The sequence below is a fragment of the Manis pentadactyla genome, chromosome 8 (assembly GCF_030020395.1).
Source record: "Manis pentadactyla isolate mManPen7 chromosome 8, mManPen7.hap1, whole genome shotgun sequence".
NCBI lineage: Eukaryota > Metazoa > Chordata > Mammalia > Pholidota > Manidae > Manis > Manis pentadactyla.
Window position 1 is genome coordinate 110,745,771 of NC_080026.1, and position 23,054 is coordinate 110,768,824.

General features: G+C 43.2%; 1 protein-coding gene across 6 annotated transcripts in view; it reads right to left on the reverse strand.

The window, feature by feature from the left end:
* DNMBP (dynamin binding protein) overlaps positions 1-23,054 on the reverse strand; it is a 96,004-nt gene that overhangs the window by 23,565 nt on the left and 49,385 nt on the right. The window contains exons 1-2 of one of the 6 annotated variants that reach the window (XM_057506212.1): positions 14,526-14,636; positions 13,794-14,079 (exon numbers count right to left, since the gene is read on the reverse strand). The exons of 3 other annotated variants lie outside the window; for them this stretch is intronic. In XM_057506212.1, coding sequence (XP_057362195.1) covers positions 13,794-14,079 — 286 coding nt within the window. In that variant the 5' untranslated portion in view covers positions 14,526-14,636. Of the gene's footprint in view, positions 1-13,793; positions 15,891-23,054 lie in introns of those variants that run through there. 2 more of the 6 variants (XM_036899074.2, XM_036899073.2) reach the window with 2 other exon arrangements.

Consider the following 23,054-nt stretch of genomic DNA (forward strand, 5'->3'; position numbering starts at 1 on the left):
CCCACAGCTCTGGAATGCTCGCAGCCCCCGAAAATCCGGCTAGGGTCGGCAGTTCCCCCAGGCTTTCCCATATTTACATATGAATTGCCCCAGTCACCCGGGCTATCACAGCAGGGCCTGTTCTAAAGGATGGAGCTGGAGTCCTTCCTTTACTGGACTGAGATGCAGAAGAGCAGGATTAGCTTTCCTTTCCTAGTCCTAAAACAATCACAATTTCACTTCGGGAGTTCTTAATCCAAGAGTGTTAGCTCTTATTTTTCCTAGACCTGCAAAGCTTTGTTTTCTGGGATGTTCTTTTAGGGGAACAACTCCGAAGGCCCATCCATTTCTTTGGAGAAGAGGCAATGCTGGCAAGCGGGCAGCATCTGTTCGCTCTGTCTGCCCTACGACCTCTTTCTGCAGCCCCTCTGCCTTGCCAGGTATAGCTCTCATTTTGCTGAGGCTTTGCTCAAGGAATTGGACCCCTACTTTGGGTACCTGCCTCTAAAGCCATCAGGATGCAGATCTCAGCCTGCGGGTCCCAAAGCAGCAAAGAACAGCATAGAGTAATTCACAGGCCTGGGACCCCTGCTCACAGCTCACACTTAACACTTTAAAGGAAACTGAGGAAAAGAAAGTTGCAGGACAATATAACATTTTTGTAAAAAAAAATTTTTAAAGAGAGAGTGAGAAAGCAAGCTCACAAAAACCCCTACATGCTTCCATAAATACATTTAAGTGCACAGAGAAAGGACCATCAGGGGAACCCACCTAAGTCATGGGAGAGAGGGACCTGGGATTTGGGGTAGGAAGATCGATCCATGGGGACTTGAGCTCAATCAGTATTTTGTCTCACAAGAATCTATTAATCTACTGCCAGTAATTTAAAACAAACTGCCATGCCAAATCAGACACGTCTCTCCTGGTGAAATGTTGAGACAGGGGCCATGGGTGTAGACAGAGTAGGGTAAGGGCCTCTGGAAAAAGCAAGGCAGGATAATTACAGTCAGAGCAGTATAATTATATGCAAGGAAACCTCCTATCAAAACTCTGTTAAACATTAAGTTCTAGAGTCATTCTTCAGTGAGATCAGTTAATATTCCCCAGATAAAGGAAAGTAGCCCATGTTTTTATTATGCTAATCATTTGTAATCAAGTGTAAGATCCACTTTACATGCTAAAAGGCCCAGGCCTATGTGCGGTCTTTCCTCCTTCAGACCTGATGAGGTGATTTGCAATCTGGGCAATTAATAATGGCAAGCAAGCCCAGCCATAAACAACATAGTAAAAGGCAGGAAGGATTCCATTTTAAAAATAAGATCGCATTTTCATACCCAGGAAGTTAAGAAGTAAGATTCTTAATTTACTCTTTAGCAAAGACAATAGCTCGGCCCACCTTGGGGGCTGGGCAGACAGTGTTTGATATGCTCCCAGACCCAGACGCTGGTAATCTCAGGGAGAAATCAGAGCAGGAAGTTCCTTGTGTTAATTCTAAATATTCAGGAACCACTTAACAAGTCCACACTCCTAAGCCTTTTTTTCATGTTCCCAAAAATCTTAAACTGTCTATAAAATCCCTAGACAATGCACAACTACGGGCTTTCTTGTCCCCTCCTGGCATGAGCCTGGAGCTCTGTCCTCTCACTTTATTTCTAAATAAAAGCCTCTCCCTGGCTCTCCTACCCTGAGTGTTTGCTAAATTCATTCTTCGACTCCACACACAAGAACCACGGCATCGATATTAAACAATCTGAGAGGTGACAACTTTTGGTAAAGCGCCCTTCCCACTGCTGCTGAGATTCCACCGTTAACTTAGGTCCTTGCTTCCTCCCCTTCTCTGGTGGAGCTCCTTTCAGCTGTGAATTTTATGTAAACAAATATTTATATGGCACTTACTATGTATTTCAAGGACTATTCTAAGCACTGTACAAATATTAGTTTATTTGATCCTCATGATGACCCTATTATCCTCATTGTGCTGATGAGGATATAAAAGAGAAATTCAGTATCTGGCCCAGTAAATGGAAGATGGGGATTTGAGAATCAGTACTCCTGACCAGTAGCTACTCTGCCTCCAGGCAATCATGGAGTCATGACATGGAATTCTACTTGTGGTTTTGGGAGCCACCTGGTAGCTAACAGAAAACAGTGCAGTGTTAAAGCCCACTTGAACCTCTGCGGAGCTATCATTCACCCACCATTAAGTGAACGATTATGCATTTATGCACATATGCATACGTTCGTATGATTATATCTATAAAGCCCCATTCAGCATAGTGGAAATAATCCCTCAGATAGAATCAAATCTAGTAGTCATACAAAGTGAATAGTCAATAGTATTCCAGATGATCTGTGCTAGAAATAATGTGAAACAAAGGGAAAGGTTTATTTTACTGCATCCTTTGATGGATGGACCTTTCTGTCTTAAACATCATCTTACTCAGGGAAGAGGGGAGGCCCCTTCATGAAACCTTAGCCTTTTCCTGGTAACCCTGAGACCTGGCACCCAAAGGGATAGAGCAGGAGATAAATACCTTTAATACTTTCTCTATTTCTTAAAAAAGGGAAACTTTTTAATCCAGGAGTCTATTTTTAGGAATTTATTATACATATATAAGTAGACAAGTGCACAGAGATGTACAATTAAGGATGTTCTTCAATGTATAGAAAAAAGAGAAACGACCTAAAACAGAAACAGAAACAGCCAAAATTTCTCCCCAAAAGGGCCTACTTAAATAAGTTACGGCGTATCTGGTATAAATTATAGTATAACAGAATTCTTTTATAGCCATTGAGATACAGATTTCTATTTATTGCTATGGAATGTTGTCTGTGTGTTGTTAAATGAAAAAAGCAGATGACAAGTTTTGAAAGAGTTGTAACTTTGTTAAAACAGGAAACATTTTTTCAATGCATATATTTGAAAATGAAAAAATATCCCAAAGGTGATAGAAAGTTATTTTTCCCATTCCACTTACTGTATTTTCTAGTATTTCTATAGTGAACATATAATATTGATGTGACAAAGGATAATAAAGTGGAAAAAAAGAACATTCACTACAAAATGAGCCTATTCTAAAACTAACAGTCAACTCTTCCTTACCCTGTTAATCCACTTCAAATTCTTTCTTCACTCTTTAATAATCTGAGGTTTCTTTCCCAATCTAATCCCTTTAAATTGCTGGAGAAAATGAATAATAAAACACTGTTGAAATAACAATTTGCTGGTCAAATAAGAAAACCAAGAATACAACTGCCTGCTTTGTAATCTGTGTAGATACCCCTGAGAGGAAGTGATCTTTGTAAATTTGCTCATCTTCTCGCCAGGCCCAACTGGAGGAGTCTCATAAATCCTGGTTTTCCGTGTTACCACACTCCGGCCAGCCCACCCAGCCCCCAACGCTGCTTTCCACCCTGCACCTCAGTTCCCTGTCTGGGGCGAAGGTCTGCTCAGTGTAAAACGTTCTGCACGTGGTCCCTGGCCCTTCTGCAGCCGCCTCTTCCGGGATCACAGCCTCCAGAGGGTCATCTATTACATTTAGGCCCTAAATCTCACCCACAACTGAAAAAGCTTTCCCTGGGGCTTTGGCTGCGTGACTGCCGCGCCTATTTTGGCAAGTCCCCTCCAGTACAATCCCCGCTGGGAGGGTTTCCACCTCGGCGACCTCGCTCACAGCTTCCCGTTTCCCGCTTCCTCTCCCAGGCCCTAGCAGGCCCTCAGAAGGAGAGCAAACAGGACTCTAGCCCAGAACACAAGTCTGCCACTTTTTTTGTTGCCAGGATGGTGAGTTTTCTAGGATCAAACAAAACACCATTTTTGAACACTCACCAAATCGACATGAATCTGAGTGGTATGCTATTGGTGGGCTTAAAAAACTGTGAGGTGATATTATTTCATCTTTTGGCAGCAGAATTGAAATTATCAAGAGGGTAAAGACAGTTTTTGTAAAATAATTAATTAGAAATAAATCAGACTAATAAGGACATTTTGATTACAGTACGCCAACAAAACTTTACACAAAAAAGCTTAATTTTTTAAACACACACATATCTGATGCTATATTTACCAAGTCTCTTGAGGGACAGTATTATTGTTCTTATTTTACAAATGAGGAAACAGGGGTACAAGCAATGACATGACCAGCCTGAGACCACAGAGCTATTAAAGTTGTGTCTTAAACAGTGTCCAGAGCCAGTGCTTCCCATTAAAACTGAAGGCTTGTTCTGAGTCGTAGTCTTCTCTATACAAGCGCAGCCATTTCCGGCATTATATTTCCATTTTTAATAATAACACTAGAGCAATGTTTTAAAATTCGCTCGTCTACGTGACTCTCTGGCTATTTTTCTGAACTACTCTATGAAACTAGACTTTCTTCAGCTCTATGAGGTGGTTTATTTTTATTCCTACTACTTGCCCTCATAACATCGTACCTTTTATAAATGCGCACCCCCCAAAATCAATTATAAACCTGAATTATAATCCTGTACAAAGTTTCAACTATAAAAATGTATGACTATTTAATAGAGAGCTACCAAGCAGAGTACTAGGAGATGGGACAAAGGTACAGAAAGTTGGAACGCCCTCCAAATCTTTAGCCTCGTTGGCAAGTCATTTGGCCTGTCCGGTGTTCAGGAACAGTGAATGGAGTGGGATTAAACTAGATGGTCTTTAAAGTTTTTCCATTTGATTTAATGACTCTAGTTGAATAGCGAAGACATAAATTCATGAATCAAAAGAATAATCCATAAAAGAGTGAAGTTGAGCATTAAGTGCTTTAGTTGTGTTTATTTAAATGAACCCAATCTCTCAAAATAAGGATCATTCCCAAGAGTGAGCCAACATTTTGGCAGTAAAACCTGACTTAACCTAGGATATCAGTTAGTACTATCCTATTTTCTAGCTGAAACATGGGAAAAAATCAAACCTCAATAAAAGGGAATACAAATTGGGTTTTTGCTGGGATCCCAGTCATACATACTGAATTGGTTTAAATAAGCTCTCAGCATCCTAACAGTTATTCCACCCCTAAATCTCCCCTGGCTTCCATTTCTGGGATATTTGTGGAGCTGCTCCTAGATCTTGAGAGGGAAGCAGGTGTAGTGGAATAAAACACAAACTAGAGAAGACCTTGGATCTAGCCCTGCCTCTCCTCCTACCTGTGTGATCTTGGAAATGTTACACAACCCCTCTGGTCCCTTGTTTCCATGTGTATATAACAAAGGAGTTGGGCACTCTGGTCACTGCCAGGACCTAAAATCTTAACATGATTTCCTGATTTCCTACTCCATTACTTCACTTACTCCTCTCAATTTGGTACAGCCACACTGGTCTCTGACCGGTTCCACAAGGAGTGTCACGTAGTGTGTGAGGTCTGTTTGGACTCAAGCAGGTAGGTAGCCACTTCCCCTGAGCCAGCCCTGGGGCCCTGCTATTATGGAACTCAATGTATTTTAAGTGTTTGTTTCCTTCTGATTCCTTGAATGTGACAAGCACAGCTTGTCTCTGCGCCTTCCTGCTTGCCTCTGTCCTTTAAGCCCAATTACGTGAAGGCTTCTCTAGTCCCTGAATTACTCTTTTCTCTAAACTTTACTTCTCATGTATCAATGCAAAATAATACTATTTGTGTGTGTATGTGTGTGTGTGTGTGTTTTAACACAACCAAGTCACATTTATTCTAGGTGGGCAATGCCAGTTCAACTTACATCAAACAATGTAACTGACCACATCAATAGGCAAAAGAAGAAAATAGTATGACTACATCAATTGACAGAGAAAAAAAATGCATTAAAAAAAACCAACATCCATTTATGGTAGTAAATGTCAGAAAACCAGGAATGGAGTAGAACTATCTCAACTTGGGAAAAGAACATGTATTAAAATTTTAGGTATTTATCTTTCAACATCCATGTTCTGTGACCCAAAGCAGCACATTGCATTGAGCACCTGTTATGCACCAAGTACTGTGTTAGGGTCTGAGACACCATCTTCACCACCATCATGGCGCTTAGACTCTACTGGGCTTATCTGCATACCTGACATGTTCTTAGCCCAAAGCACTGGGCATAGAGACAAGCACTTCATAAATGGCAACAATTATTGTTACTTAGAGTGCTCTGAGCACTGATCTGCTATGATTGTGATGGGAACACTATCCAAAGGTATTTTTAAGTCATTAAATATCCTAACTCATGTTTGCCTTACTTACCTAGCTGCCACATCTAGTTAGAGTTTAGGACCTATGCTGCTGCGGTAAATCAGGTTCAACCTCCCTCTAAGGGGGCAGGAGCTAGAGAGCAGAGGAAACTGAATTCCCTATCTCCAAATGAGTGAGAAAAAAACTAGAGGAGTTCTACGATATTTTTTGTCTAAGTATTGCTGTGAGGTCAGTGTTAAGTGGCGCAGCATCTCTGTATTTCACTAGATGCTAAGATGCACATTTCAACAACTCTGAGAGCAAGGTGTATTTTTCAACTAAGAGCATGTTAAACTAAAGTCTAATTAAAGGCTTAATTAGAAGTATTTTTCCTTTTTAATAGCACATACAATTTTTTTTTCATTTTTCTAGATTCAATGTTTTAGATTCAATGAAATGCAATGTATTTCATTTGTCTCCTCTCAGTTTATGATGAGAAGAAAGGGGTTTCCTGAATCCATGGAATGAGGTCTGCTGTGGAGGCATGTATACAAAGGCAGACCTTCCCACCAGAAACGACCGTTCAGCAGTGCTGGTCACAGCCTGTAACCTGACAGCCTGTCTACACATGGTGCAGGCACTGCCTGGTTTCTCAGAAACATCAGATTGGAAAACTCCACAGCACAGGGTGGATGTGCTCACAGTTCTGAGCTCCCACCTTGGGGTCCCGTTTAAGGCCAGGCCTGCCGCAGCACTGCCGGTCTGCTGCTTTGATTCACTCCTCCTGCCAGTGCCTTTTAATGTCCTCAGGACCGTGAGAAAGGAGATGCCCTAGAAGATTACCTCTTCCCATCACGTCTTGCCTTTCCTCGATCTCTCTTGCTTTTACAGAGGCCTGGGACCTTCCCAGACCACTAGTTCTGTATGGTTGATGAAATAGCACATAAAAATAATTTAGGTAATGGATGTGGAGAAAACAGACAACATAGCTTCTGGAGAACCCGACTCCTGATCCCAAAGGGCAAGGCCTTTGAGGTGGGTGGGGGTGTGCCAGTGAAGCGTTTCAATCTCACAAGAGGAGTGTCTTATTTTCTCTTAAGCTTCAATTATCTCCCAACTTTTGAAGAAATATGGCCTTACATACATTTCCTTCTGCCCCCACATATTTACTCTGACCCCTCCTTTGCCACCCACATACCTACCTATCTTCAAACAAACACTAATGCCCTGATTTTAAGAAGCACATGAAAACTTTGTTCAACTCTGTGACCCCTCAGTTACAGTCACACCTCTTTGATTCTTTTAGTGAAAGGTCTTGAAAAGAGTGGTCTTCATGTCTTCCCTCTATGACCTCATTCTCCATCCAAATCCTTTTGCAAATCCAAATGCAATTAAATCTGTACCATCACCATTCCAGTACTGTTGCCCTTCGGTGAACCAATAACCTCCTCAACAAATCTGGTGGCAGTGTCCTTGATCCGCCTGTGGCATTTGGAAATGATGGCCATTCTCTCACTTTAAATTCTCTGGTTTGCTCCTGACCTCCTCACAGCCTTGCCCTCTCCTTCTTACGGGCCCCCTCCTCCTGCCCCAAACCATGGGCATCTGCTAGGCTCAGCCCTCAGATACCCGGCTGCTCTTTTCCCCTGTTGCACCTTTCCTCAGAGACGTCATCTCCTCACAGGTTCGGTCATCACACCTGAGAGGGAGACTCACCATGAGGGGGCCCAGCTCTGACCTACTTCTCAGGACCTACTTACTAAGATTTCAATACTCTAGCTCTTCCTCCCACTGTGCTCCTCCTCGTCACCACAGCGATGCATCTTTGCTTGTATACTCTCCACAGTCAGGGATGTTCCCCCTGCTTCTCTCTGCCTACCTCCACCCCATTACTCCTTCAAGCTTTAGTTCAAGTTCAAACATCTTACTAAAGTCTTTTCCAATAACTCAGTAAAAACTGAGCTTTCCCCTTTCTAACTATCCATTGCTTTTACTGTCTATGCTAAATACTTGTGTATTTTAATTATTCATATTTTTACATTTTATCTCTTCAACTGATCTGTAAACTCCTATATGGGGGTGGAGAGTGGTGTCCTTCCTGGACACCCCCAGTGCTTGGTACAGTGATAAGTACAACTACTAGCTAATAAATACCTGTTGACCTACACTCAGAGGGAATGTGGGGTCTGTGTGCTGGGGTGGTGATGGTGTTGGTGATAGCCACTCACATTTATTTAGCATTTACTATGGGCCAGGCTCTGCTGCACTATTCTGAGTACTTTATCTATAACTCACTTTGTCTTCATAATTCTATCATGTAGGTACATTGTCTGGTTTTATGGATAATGCAACTTGGCATAGAGATTAAATAATTTACACGAGGTTACCCAGGTAGTAGGGTCAACGTGGGGGAAAGTATCTAATAGTGCCCTTTATAGCACTCATAAAATTGTGTTTCAATCATTTGTTTACATGCTGTTTTCTGTTTGAAACTGTGAGTTCCTGCAGGCAGGCAGGCGTCTCACTCATCTTCTCCAGGGTCTCAATGGGGACACAACTGGCATTTTGGGCAGGAAAATTCTTCATGGTGTAGGATGGTCTTACACACTGAAAACACTAAGTGTCCTTGGTCCTCACCTTCTAAACATAAGTAGTTCTCTGTAACCTGTCACTGTGGCAACCAGAAGATCCCTGCAGCCACTTCCAAATGCCAGGCCTGGGCTGAGCTCGCCTCGCCTCAGCAGGCCTGCCACGGCTGCAGCCCGCTACCTGCAGATCAGCTCCCTCAACAGTCCCTGCAGTTGTCCTCAGCTAGGTGACCCCCATTCCAGACTTCACCCCTACCACTGGACCATGGATGTGTACCTATTAAATGAATGGTTAATTCATATGATGAGGCCTAACTAAAAAATTCAAGCTGAGTCGATTACTCACTCTCCTGGGAATCTGAATTAAGAACTATCAGGCAGATCATGTAGGGACAGAAGCAGAAGCTGTAAGAATGTCCCAAGGTAGTGTTGGGACAACTGTGGTTACATGTAATCTAAAGTGAAGAGGGAATAGAAACTGCGCCAAATGGAAAGTGGTTGGTCTATAGTTAAGAGGAGACCAAAGCAGAAGTTCACAGTCCCAAAATATCATGAGAAAGATGGCCCATGAGAGACAGTTACAGTGAAAATGAAGAGCTAGTTGACAGGACACCTGATTTCAGTCCAGTTGTATTAGAATAATAGCCTCATCCCTCCTCAACATCTTAAGGTAATCTCTGTCTAACTAGAACAAAACACAGTGTCTGGTAGTCAATAAATGTGCTAGGTATAAATACACAAGTGGCTCGTGTTTATTATAACAGATAAACTTCAATGAAACAGATAAATTGGATGAAAACTGTACAAATAAAACTAAACAGATAAAATTGGTTGAAAGCTGTACAAAGTACTCTGAAAACTGTAAGGCATGTGAATTAAAGTGGTACCATTATACCACCACTAACTACTGATAATGAAATTCCATGGTTCTGTTTTGCTGGCCATTTGTTATTACCCAGTTAACTCCTATGAATTTGCCCCTTGTCTCCAGAGTGGTGGAGACCTCCTGGCATTTGCTATACTCATGGCCTGTAATCAGCATGTGAAACTGACCAGGATAGAAAATTAATGTCTTGGTTTGACTGCCAGACATTTTATTCCAGCAGCTTGAATACAGACTAGCTCAGAGATATCATGTTCACATACTTGCAAGAAAAAGAAACCCTGTCTATCAATCCAAGTCCTAAAAGCTCTGAACTATCTGTGAACACTGGCAAGTCTATGCTGGTTTTTCTTATCTTGGGATAAAGACGAAACAGAAAAATTTCCTGGAATCTATTGTTCCATTGCAATTACTGTTCATACTTTTAATTGCTTTTATATTCTCATGACCACTTCCCTCCTAAGTTGTCTGTGCTTCTGTTGCTGATTCCTCACCCCACCGACATGCAGGGGCATATCATATTCCTTCAGACCATATCACCTCATATCTCTGCTGCATGTAACACAGCTATGCCCCCTCCAGCTGAAGCCCCCTCTGACTTCCCTAACATAATACTTTCTGCTCTTGTAAATTCATTTGCATGGAATGATCCTATAGTTGCGCTTCTGGCTTTGAGTGTAGTAACGCAGTAAAAAGCAGTGGTCTGGGTAGAAGGAGACCCAGATTCTATTCCTGATCTAAGAATCGAATGGTTTACTTGGACACACATTTCAATTTCTCTGAGCTCTTTCTCTTCATTTATAAAATCAGTGCATTGGATTTGTTTTGCAAACTTTTACTACAACCAACACTTTGCATGGTGATTCAGTACACACACATATACATTTACACATTACATGTATGTGTGTGCACGCCCACACTCTTTCACACACACAAGGGTATTACATGCTTGCTTTCACTGCATGATACATGCCATGAAATTTTCTATTCACATCTGTTTTATTTTTCAAAACTGCTAGTTGTAACTCACCAAACACACTTCAAGACCCAGTCATGGATGGTTGCCCATTATTTATAAAATACAGGACTTGCTGATCTGTAAGTCTCCTTCCAGTAACAACAGAAGAGGATTCCACACTATAGCATTCCAACCCTAAACCTTTAGCCTTAATGCTCAGCTAAACTCCGGTTTCCTATTTCTCTCTGCAACAGTTTTTCATTTATACATCCTAATATCACTTAACGCAGTTAACATGGAACTGAGAGCACCAGGTCCCCTTCCCAACATGACTATGTTATTAGCAAGTACAAAACCTTTTGGTCTATAATGGGAGAGCAGCTTACCTCGCATGGACCCATTGATAACTACTAGCAATTCTAGACAAGATATCTTTTAGTAACTATATGGCGGCACTGGAAAGCAATGAAAGGGGAGGGCGTACTACTCAAACCTCCGAAAGCAAACTAGGTAAGATCCATATTCATCCAATCCCCACCTCCCTACTCCCTCCGGCCCCTGCCCTGAGGCAATCCCCAGTGCTCCAGCCTGCAGGGGAATAAAGCTAAAATGGAAAGCCAAAAGCTGGCCATTGTATTGGGCTGAAGAGTCAAACTTTCAAGGCTGGGGCTCTGCAGTGGCTAGATATTAAAGAAGTCCTGGAAAAGAGGAAGCCACAGAGAGGACAGCCCTAAAATCTGTGAGGGAATTCCCTTCACATCCTTGAGCTGTGCATGCAGGCAAGGAGATGCTAGGGAACCCAGCCCAAAGCCAATGCCAGAAAGCCTGGCAGATATTCAAAACTGTCTGGGGCCAGGAAGACAGAGTTTGAAATTTGAGTCCCTTCAAGTTAGTAGGTACAGTGAACACCTCCAGTTTTCTACTGAAACCTCCGAAGAGCCACACCTTAGGAGTGAGGCCCACATCCCAGGACTTGGGGCCACACCCTAGGACTAGGGCAAAACCAGAACAGACCTGCCCTAACAACATCCAAGATGAGGCCTCCATAGGAGAAGGAGCTGATAAGGCAGGTGACGGAAAGGACAGATCCTGGTAGAAGACTTGGTTTCTAGCTTGGGAGACAGGCTGGGAGCAGCCACTGAATGGTGGTTTGTTTCCTGAATGGAGTAGGGGGAGGGTGGGAAGAGTGGGGAAGACGAAGGGATCAGGGGTTCCACTTGGACAGTTACAGCTGCAAATATAGGGTTAGAGGGCAGATGTCCACTGTGGAGTCATTCTGGGTCTCAGGAGAGAGGGGGACCATGCAGTGACAGTCTGGTGGGGCAACTTACAAGGAGGAAGGTAAGTGGGCCAATAAAAAACAAGGAAATCATAATTTATGAGCACTACTATATTCCAGTCATGGGATTAAGTATGTTGCTTATATTCTCTAAGAGATGGGCATTAGTATCTTCATTTTACACATAAGAAATCCAAAACTCAGGGAGGTTAAGTAATTCGTCTACAGTTACACTATTAGTAAATGGTGGAGCTGAGAGAGGAACTCAGAGCAGGAGACCACCTCCAATGTTTGTTTCTTTTCTGCTTGTTTCTGCTATGTTCTGACTGTGCAAAGTTCAGGAGGATAGCAGCACATGCGCTGTAAGACAGCCAGCAAAGAATGTTGGAAAGCAAAAAGATTTCTAGTATAAACTCTAATTTTGTTTCAGTCCAAGGAGGATACTGGAGGTAGAAAAAGGGGTGTCGATTGAGCTAAATATGATACAATATCAAAAGTTAAGGCCTCAAATATTAAGAGAGAGAATTGTAAAAATGGCAATAAATGGTAGAAGGTAGAACTGAGCGGGTTTCAGAGTGTTCATAGGGCATATTACAACACTCCAGAGAGAAGGGTTTGACTCCTGTTAAGGCAAACAGAATAAACACACTTTGATTAGTTAGGAGGCTTAATACAATAAGGAACTAAAGACAGGAAACAAAGTCCATCTGAGGAACAGACGCAGGGGAAAGGAGTAAGGACAATACACAAACCAACAGAAGGAATCACAGCATCAGACTTTTTTTTCTGAGCAAGAAGGAATTTAGAAGTCATCCAATCCCTATCAGTTCAGATAAAAAATGTACCTAGAAAAAAAAAAGGCTAGCTGCTAAATACCTCAGCCTCCCAACAAAAGTTGGGTTTCATTTAACTTTTTACCTTTCTCAATGCAGGTAGATAGCCTGCTTTGTCCAAAATGGTGCTCTGGAAATTCCAAGTCAGGCCTGTGTCGGAAGACCACGGGTAAGCCACACAGCAGCTCCAGGGTCACACCAGGGACTCATCTTTTTAGTCTGTGCTGGCCCCCACCGCAAACCTAACCACTGAGGCTGATCAGAAGGAAACCTCCCACTTGGGAGGAAGGTGTGAGATGGATTCCCCAGATCGTTCACATTTTCTGGCTCTAACCCTTATTCTCTGGCATTACCCAGACTCCCCCAAACTGGCCCAAACTAGAAAACCTGCTTGGCAGGAGGATAACATACATACATAATAAAAATAAAGGCTTAACAGAGAGCCCAGTAATTATAAAAACAACATAAAACAGTCATTTCAGAGAATTGGAGAAGATAACTGGCAAGAAAGAAATGACTTGTACGTCACAAATATCCCCCCCTTCCAGATAACTCAGTTAAGGCTCAGTGAGATGAAGCATCGTGAATGCCTCGCATGTACAAAGCACTACAAATATAAATGATCTTCTGATTTCCCCAGGAGTTTTAGTGCACATCATTCACTTCAGATTCCTCGATGTCAAGGAATGAACCATCTAAGAAACAAGTTAAGTCTTCTTTCCCCTCATGTCTAAGGAAGTGTAGGGATTGAGAGAAAGAACATTCCAGGAAAATAAATTTTGGCCTGGTGCCCTGATAAGGAGACTGCTGTTTCCCTAAGACGAACAAAAGATATTAAAGTAAGAATGGAGCAATCCTGGGGATTAGAGACGCCTGACAAAACCAGGAATGGCAAAGGCACGTTCCCGGGAGAACAGTTGATTTGGAGAGCTATCCTGCATGTTCACAGCACCCTTACGCTACAAAGCACCTCCCAAAGGAATTAAATCTCTAAGGTTGCTCCCACTCAAGATACAATTAACAAGAACTTTGGGGGCCAGGCTCCTCAAGCACACAAGTGTTCCCGGTACCTGGTATAACCTCCCCCTTTATCTATTTTCATGCTTTATCCCTGTAAGAAAGCCGTCTTGAGTTTGTACCTCGGGTTCTCTTCCTGTTTTGCATGAATTCTGAGCATCTCAGGGTGCTGGGTGCTGTGCGGCGGAGGCAACTATTCCTTTTCCAAGTCTCTGGGCCATTTAATTTCCCCTCTTCCTCTAAATGCCAGGTATTCTTCCTTAGTGGAGGGCTGTGTGGAGTGCCACAGTGGTGTTCTCCCTGGTCCCTCCATGCCCACTGATTCTGCAGATCATCCGGGAGGATCCCGCTGCTCCTGGCTGCCATCATTCCTGCTTTGTCAATGCCATTATGCTCCAAATCCTTCATCTGATGGAAAGAATTGGTGTCACTGTAATTCTGAAACGCATACTCATAGTTCACAAATGGAGTATCATAGCCTTTATCTTCTGTATCAAAATTACTCTGATCCACGGCATGAGTCTTTGTTTTGGGATAGATAATATCATTTCGACTGACATTCCTGTCCCCTTCATAGTATTTCACAAATTCCTTACCTTCATTGACACCATCCAAATCTGGGACGCCCACAGACTCACCACTAGTATAATTCCCAGGAACATGATATACATTGTTGAGGTCTCTATAACAAAAATCAGTTTCTTTACAATCCTCAAGATTATAATTAAAATTCCTGTGGTTCATATGCCAGTTTTCAGATGGTCCAAAATTCCCCATAGAATCATCCAGATCCCTGTAGCCAATACATTGTTCAGTTTCTTTAGAGTCCTCAGGATTATAATTCAGGTTCTTACCTACACAGTCATTCATCTCTCCATGTCCTCCAGCTTTCCAGGTGACGTCTGGGATTCCTGTAGGCCAATCTTCCTTAGTCCCAGGTTTTAGATCCCCATAATCTGTATTTTCTGAATTCCTGTAATCATCACAGCCTTGAATCAGGCTTGTATGGCGCACACAGTCCCTTCCACTTTCCTTTACTTCCTCGTAGTCCTCATGGCTTGGTTCACGCTGCTCAAAGTCCCAGTATCCACAGTGCCTTTTCCTATAAGGCCGATTCTGCCCCATGGTCCAGTATGTGGAATCTAAGTCATCTCCTCTGTTAAGTGGCCCTAGCGCTGGGAGGCCCCTCTTCTGTAGATTCCTGTAAACTTCATACTCCTGGCTGGAGCCCCAAAGCCCGTCCTTCTCCGCTTCTCTTTCTTTTCTAATCCTGAGAGTCTCATACATGTTCAGCATGCATAAGCACAGGCTCTACTTCCCTCTTCCATGGGCCTGGGTTGGGCCACGCAGTGTGGACAGGTGCAGTTTAGCCTAAGGCCGTGCCTGTCCTCCTGCAAATGTCTCCCAAAGGCATTCTCCTAGCTACTCCAGCGGGAGCACAGAGAGATGGGGGGTTATTTCGACCTCAGGATCCAATCAGTGAGCTGCTATGTCTTTCCCCATAGAGGCCAGAAGATAATTAGTAACTAGTGTTCATGTGATCGGAGTTGGCAGCTTTGTTTGGTGTTTCCCTCCAGCTGGTCAGACCGGCCTGGCTGCTTTATGTTTGAAGGCAGAAGCACTCTGCTGCCCTGCAGGTTTTGCAGAAGCAGCCATGTGAAAAAGAAATAGCCCCCTTGAAAAGCCCGAGGTAAGGTCGCATATCAGTCTCATCTGCCTCTTTAATCTTTTAGTAATCAACCAGGGTTACAAATCAATGCTTTCATGTGAGGCTAAATCAATGCTTTCATGTGAAGCTCAAACTGGACCTGCCTTCCCTGTCCTCCAAGTTCAGCTTTCTAATCCTTGGGCATCGGAAACTCTTTGAGACTCCCTTCCCTTTAGTTAGAGGCAGAACTCTTTCTCCTCTGCCAACTTCGCTTTTATGGGATTCCAGTTGCCTGCCGGTTAGGGCACACTCACAGCACAGGCCGCTCAAGCTCCTGCCTGCAGGCACATTGGAGGTCCCTCCGAAGGAAGAAAAAGTCCTCCTTTTTACTCTGATCTGGTGCATGGATGATTTTATAGTGTGAAACTTTTCCCCCAGAGAATACAGTTACATATGCTTTCACACTTTCCTTGATGCTTGTCATATGAGAAAGGCATCAAAGCCATCATTTTCTAAATCTCTTTTCCATTTAATTCATACAACACAATTAGGAACTGGAGAATGAGGCTAGAGATCAGAAAGGTGGGTATAAAAATACCTATTTGAATCCACAGAGATAAGATAGGTCCTATTTTATATGATGCATTGTAGGAGAGAGAGATGAATGGGCTAGTCCCTGCCCCTTACAATGCAGGCGCAATACACAGTAGAGGGAGATCAGCAAGCTAAGTGCCACAACTAACACAGGCGGCCACCCCAAGGCGAATCCCTGGGGGCGGCTGGAGGCATCCCAGAAGTGGTGGCTTCTGAGTGTAACCGGCATTTCCACAGACTTTCTACACAGGGAGAAGTAGGACTTGGGGAACACTTTGAAGGATACAATATGTGGCAAAGTAATAGGAAGTAAAGCTGGAGGGGTAAGTTGGGGCAGATCCCGAAGAATCTAGATACCATTAATTTTCTTCAGTGGATAATGAGGAGTCATTGAAGGTTTCTGAGCAAGAGAGTAACATGCTGAGACAGGCTCCCTTAACATGACTCTTGTAGCTGCCCAGTCATCTATCAGATGTCCACCAGTGATGCCTTGAACTTTGATCTAATCCCTATTTGTGAAATAATACAAAGGACCCTAGGAGACCAGGGTTATATGCTTTATCAATAATTAGATGTTTGCTCTTGGACAAACCGTTTGTTCTCTCTGGCAGCCAATTTACCCATCCATAAAATGAGGCATTTGGCCTTGAGGTCCCGATTACTTCTGTTCCATTTTCCTCAAAACTTATTTTCTTTTCCTCAGATACTTAATGTACTATCATGCCTTTTGGGGATTCTCTATTAATAGTTACTAAATGAACCTCTAAATTGTCAAATCTTCTGATTTTCATTCATTTGGAGGTTTTTGTTCATTTATTCTTACCACACGCCTTCCAAACTAATAGCAGGAGCAAGAGCCCTGGCAGCTTGCTCGTTTCCGTGTGTGTCGTGTGCTACGATCAGAGCTGGGCGCTGGGAGGTTGACCTGAATTTTCTTTGACCTTCATGGTATTGTCCTAATTTTACTACAGATAAAGAAAGAGTCTCGGGAAGCCTGCATACCCTGCCCAGGATCCTGCGAGCTCCTGCAGGGCAGGGCCACAACTTGAACCGTGGTCTGGTTGACTTCACTAGACTAACAGGAGGATCTCAAAAATGTAGTGAAGCCTTAATTTCCCTCAAATCGAATAAACGAACAAGTAAACTCTACCCTGCTCTAATTCAGAGGCAGACCCCTACTGAGGCAAGTGAGCACACCCCCAGCCCCCTCTCCCCAACCCCCAGCACTGCCATCCCCCCTGTCTCCAGCCCTGACGCCGACAATCTGGCTGCAGCGCTGTTCCCCACCACCACCCACGAGGCGTGCCTACACTGGCACGGTGGCAGGAAGGCTGTCCCTGACTAAACCCAGTGAAGATGGACCTGGTGCACGAAACCTACAGGCCGGCAGCACTGGGAGAACGGCTTTCCCCGTGAGTCACACAGAGCAAACAGTGTGTACAGAGCACCCGAGACGGGGAATTAGGACATTTGACTTCCGGAAGCTCAATTCCGGCTAATAACCAGTTTGCAGCTATGCTTAACCTCTCTGCCTGTCAGTTTTCTTACGTGTGAAACGAGGAAGTTAATGGTTTTTCTGCTACTTTAAGTCTAAAATTTTATGATCTTACTTATATCTAAGTAAAAATTAAAAGGAAAGATTAATCTTTCCCTACCTGTGATGGAAAACAAAGTTCCTTTTAGCAACTTAGTATCTTTGATAAAGCCAGCATGATAAGAAACATACCTGGTAAATCAACCAAGAGAAGAGATAAACAGGAGGATAAATCATAGGTAAGAAGGATACTAGTTATAAAATGACCCAACAGAAGAGGTTATTACTGAGGCTACAACAAATGATAGCTGGTTAGAATATGGGGCTCTCCACTCCCTCAGACCACCCTTCTTTTCCTGTCTTTTTGCCTTAGGGCATTAAAGATAGAGTTTGCATAAAGATATAAACTGCCTCACATTACTACGACCCAGAACTATTCAAAAGCTGTGAACAGGCTGCTATTTTCTCACGATAACTCTGAGTACCGGAGGGAAAGGGGGAATAACCTGGCTACTTTCCTCAACCCTGGTATGACTGGTGAAATTCGACCTTAGAGTTATCCCTGTCTTGGATCTTTTCCTGGGCACAGCAGTAACATTCGACCGGCTCTTTTCAAAGCCCTAAAGCAGCATCCCGCCCCGTGGTTGTTATTGGTTATTAAAGGGTGGGTGATCTGTGATAATGACATCTGCGCGACTCCCCAAGTGGACAGAAATATGGCTTACATGGTGCTGGAAGAGAAGATGGGGCAGCAGGATTTGGAAGGAGGGAGAAGACAGAGGAAAGGTAAAGGAAGAAAAGGTAGAGGACAGTAAACAAACAAACTAGCAAGAACATGTAATTCCTTCCACTTTTGTTATCGTCTCTGCAACCGCTCAAGTTGATCTTTGGGTCTGATGATCCATTCCTCATTTTCTAAGATTCTGCTCAATGACCCTGTTCGAGTCCTACAGTTCCTGCTGTTTTTCCAGAGCATCATACAAGTGTCTTTCTCATCCTACCAATGTGGCTTTATTACTTGTTTCTCTCCTTTTATTATACTGGAAGCTCCTTGAGAGTAAGGACCATGTCTAGTTTACCTTCCAATCTCCAACACAGCCTGGGGCATGCAGCAGGTGCTCACATGCCTAACGGGCTGATATTTATAGCATCTGTGGGCACAGGCTAGAAGCTAGGCAGGGGCAGTAGAGCGCAGAGGTTACACACACAGCTTGTGTGGGCCTTTGCTAGGGTCTGCATCCTGACTGTGCCATGGACTAGTTGTATAATCTTGGGGAAGTTACAGAAACTCTCAAGTCTGTTTCTTTATCTTTTCACTATCAAATCTACCATCCTACCAGCATCTGTACCCATACATTTTGCCTCCCGTCCTGTTTGAATGGAGAAACTGTCCCTGCTCTGGTAACTGGCCCATCTCTGTTGGCTCACTGGATTCCACTCCCTCCTGACCCCTCAAAGACTGTTTCAGCAGTGAGGCCCTTCCTCCCCTGCTTCTTCAATGTGCCGCTTGAATGGATCAGTTCCATGAGCCTGTCTCCCATCCTGCAATTTCTGTTGGCCTCTCAATCCAATGCCCCCTCCAGCTATTACCCCATTTCTTCGCTTTCCTTTATAGCAAAAGGAAAGACTTTTGGAGGAAGCCAAATACTCAAAGCCTCTGCTTCCTTACCTCTCTTTTAATCCACTCCAATGAGGCTTTGTCCCTTCACCATCACTGTCCTAAACTATTCTTGACAAGGTCACCAACCCCAGTGGTCATTTCTGGGTCTTCCTCTTACTTGGCCTCTCAGCAGCTTTCTGACACCACCACTTTCTCTTTCTGGAAATTCTTCCTTCCGTTGACTGGCTGCTGCTCCTCTTTTTGCTATTTCATCTCCCTTGTCTTTCCCACTCCCTGGGCTTGCCCCAGGGCTTCTCCTATACACACAGTTACCCAGCACGCAGTAGGAATTCAAGGAACACTGATATGACTAGGAAGGTGGTTTCCACTCTTATTCCACACAGCTGCCTCTCAGCCTAAGGGTTCATTAGGAGGCTCTGTAAAGAAGGCCATTATGGTCAAAGTCACTCATAGGCTATCAACACTGCTACAGATCTGGTTGTGTGGGAAGAGGCTTAGAAATGAGGGAGAAGAAAGACACCTAAGATCTCAGGGCAGGTTCCCTGACAGAGGAAGACTAGGCACTAATGACTGACTGGGAGAAGGAAGACAGAAACAGAGAAAAATGAGCCTGGGAGAATTGGCAAAGGAAATAAAGACTGAAATACAGAAAAACAAGAGGTGTTTGGATATACTCTGAAGGGAGTAAATATTTGAAATGGCACAGGGCTCCGAAAAGCCCTTAAGAGTTTAAAACATGATGATTTTACAGGGTGACAGTATGAATTATGTGAGGGTTCACATGGAGAAACTGAAACTATGAGCAGGTTAGGGGTGTTACTAGCATGAATGGGTAAAAGTTTTGGAAACTTGAATAACTTCATGATAAGCTAGCAGTCAAAAGTGTATCTGTGAGAAAGGATTAACTATTTTAAATATATATATTAATACATACATATGTGCTCTAAAAGCTATGGACAGATATAATCTAGCAAATTGTTTCCAACAAATGAGAGTCCTAAAATGTGTTACGACGGTATAATGGTTTTGGAAGTTGGCAAGAGTCAGGTGGGACCCTCCTCAAGCACATGGAGATCTGAGTTTTTCAAGTGTTGCTTCCTCCACCTGCTCTCAGAGACAAGCAGTCCCGCCTGAAGTTGAAACATGACCTTACCGTGTGGCACAGCAGAAAGCCCATGCAGCTATGCAATGAAACAGACCTGGGTTGAATCCCAGCCCTGCCATGTACTGACGGTGAGACTTTGGGAAATTCTCATTGGTCAATGTAGACAATTTGGGAGACTAGAAAGAGTGTATAAAAGCACCTAACCCCAAAAAAAAAAAAAAAAGCACCTAACATCCTGTTTGGTAAGTAATAAGTGCTCAATTAATTAGAATTACTGGCACCACCCTGCCCTTTCATTCCCTATATTCCAGATAGTTTACTGTGAGGCTGTCACTGGGCCTCCTCTTTTTATCTGTACTCTCTCTTTTTTTTAAAAGTAGTCTCATTAATTGTCATGGCTTTAAATAATGTTCATGTGCTGCCAAAACTTATGTCTAGGTGCTGTCAACACCTGTCCCAAATTTATGTCTCCAGCCCTAACCTCTCCCCTGAACTCTGAGCCTGTATATCAAACTGCCTTATCAATGCTTCTACCTAGAAGTCTGCATGTTTTATGGGCAACTCAATATAAACAAACCTGAGTTCTTGAGCTCTGCCTTGTCCCACCAACCCAACCAACCAGCATCTCCTACAGTCCTCACAGTTAATAGAGAAATTACTGGCAACTCCAGCCCTCCCAATTGCTCAACCTCAGGGTCAACCTTGATTCTTTTCGTTCTCTTATACCTCATGTCCACTTTTCCAGCAAGTCCTCCTGGCTCTGACTCAAAAAATACATAGAATGGAGCCCTTATCATCTCCACTCTACCAGCCTGATTCAAGCTACCATCATCTCTTGCCTGGATCACTGCAGTAGCCTCCTAATGGTCTAGCTGCCTCTGTCCTTGGTCTCCTCTGTCTGTTCTCAACACTGCAGCCAGAGTGACTCTGTAAAGATGTAAGTCAGATCACGTCACTCCCTGGCTCAAAACCTTCCTGTGGCTTCTTGTCTTACTCTGAACTCTGCCCATGCCTTTGCTCTGGCAGAAGTGGCCTCCTTGCTGTTGCTCAAACACCAGGCACACTCTTGTACTAGCTGGCCTAGCTGCCTAGAATAATTTCCTCCACCCGCCAAAATGGCTTGGCTGGCTCCCCACCATCATTCAGAGCTTCACTCAAATGTCACTCTTCAGTGAGGTCTTCTCTGACTCCATAGACTCTTTTGCCTTCTAAAACATACTCATACTTTTACTTACTTATTGTTTCTCTCTCCCCACAAGGGCAGAGATCGCTGTTCTAACTCTGGAATACTGCCTGGAATAGAGTAGGAGCTCAATAATATTTGTTGAATCAGTGACTGCCCCAGAGTCTGTCTTCTGGGTCTCGCTACATCTGGTAGAGTGAACGGCACGGACGGCGCACTCAGCAGTGTGGTGGTGGCATGGGATAGTCGCCGCCAAGGGGTCCCACGCCAGCAGGACACAGGCCCTACATTAGTGCCCAAAGTCTCAGTGAGATCCAAAACCCATGCTTGAAGTCCCTGGATCCCTTCCAGTTTCTCCACTCCTTTACCTGGAGCCGAGGGAATGTTGGTAAAGACATAGTATAAACTGCTAAGAATATTAATTCACAGGTTAATTATAGCTAACTTGAACCATTCCAAGCTGCATTTCTTGACATAGATTAAACCATCTATCTTAAAAGGAAAATAAGTTTCTGTTCTGCATTAACAGACTGTTAATGGCCTCTGACTATGGTTGCTATTTTATACGAGGGTAAAATCCATTACAAGCAAACTGAGCTAATTTTTACTGAGCCAACACCCTCAACTAGATGTCATAAAGGTCAAGGATACTTGCTTTTTTCTTACGTACTGACAAACCAGGAGAAAGGTTATTATTTCTTTTACAAAAAGTTATTGTATCTTGAAAGACCACAGAACATTTTGATCTATTTAACTCCATTATCTTTTACTAGTTTGAGAAAGAATTCTTATACCCAAGGCATTCCAAGGAGTCTTCAGAATAACGAATTACTTCGTTATGTAGAAAACTATACTTTCAGATTTTAAAAATCTGTCTAGAATATTTCATACCATCTTAGTACACAGATGTGAGTGTTCCATATGAGTAATTCAACTTGTTAATCTAATAGCTGTCTGTAGTGGGCCTTTGACCTTACCCAGTATCTTGCTGAAAATGTTGCTTTCTGAAAAATACATTCTGATTTGATTTGCAATAGTCGTTTCAAATTAAAATTAAAAATTACCCTGACAGTCTCTGGTCAACCCTCCTCATGGCATTACCATAAAGGAAAGAGAGAGGCTGAGGAGAAAGTTTCCAGATACAGAAGAGGCTGATTCCCTATAGCTTATCATCCACTGCACCGACATAGAACAGCGGGGTCCTGGCCCACACTGAAAGTAACTATGGCCATGATTCAAAGGCAGAAAGAGAGGCAGTGTGATGAAATAGAGAGCCAACATCAATATGATCACTAGAGTTTCAAAGATACACAAATATGAATGATTCTATGACTATATCCTTCCTATTTATCAATGTACAGCCAATACCTGGTTCATAGTATGTACTCAAGAAATATTTGCTGAGTAAATAAGTGAATACACAAACCTATTTGTCAAATTCAGGCATGTGAACCTCTCCTAGAGATAGAAAAGGATTCCGATATGCTAAAGTGAGATTCTTTCAGGTTAAAGTATGTAGTCCTAATCAGGGCATCTAAACATAACACGAACTGGGAAATCTGAAAGTCTGTAGACTAACCCTGAATGTTTCTGTTGCTTTGGAAATCAACACCTATTTAACAGATCTGAAGATGCTGTGTTTTAGATAAGGACCTTAGCTTATTAATTAGTAACTCATCTGACCAGAAGCTCCCTGAG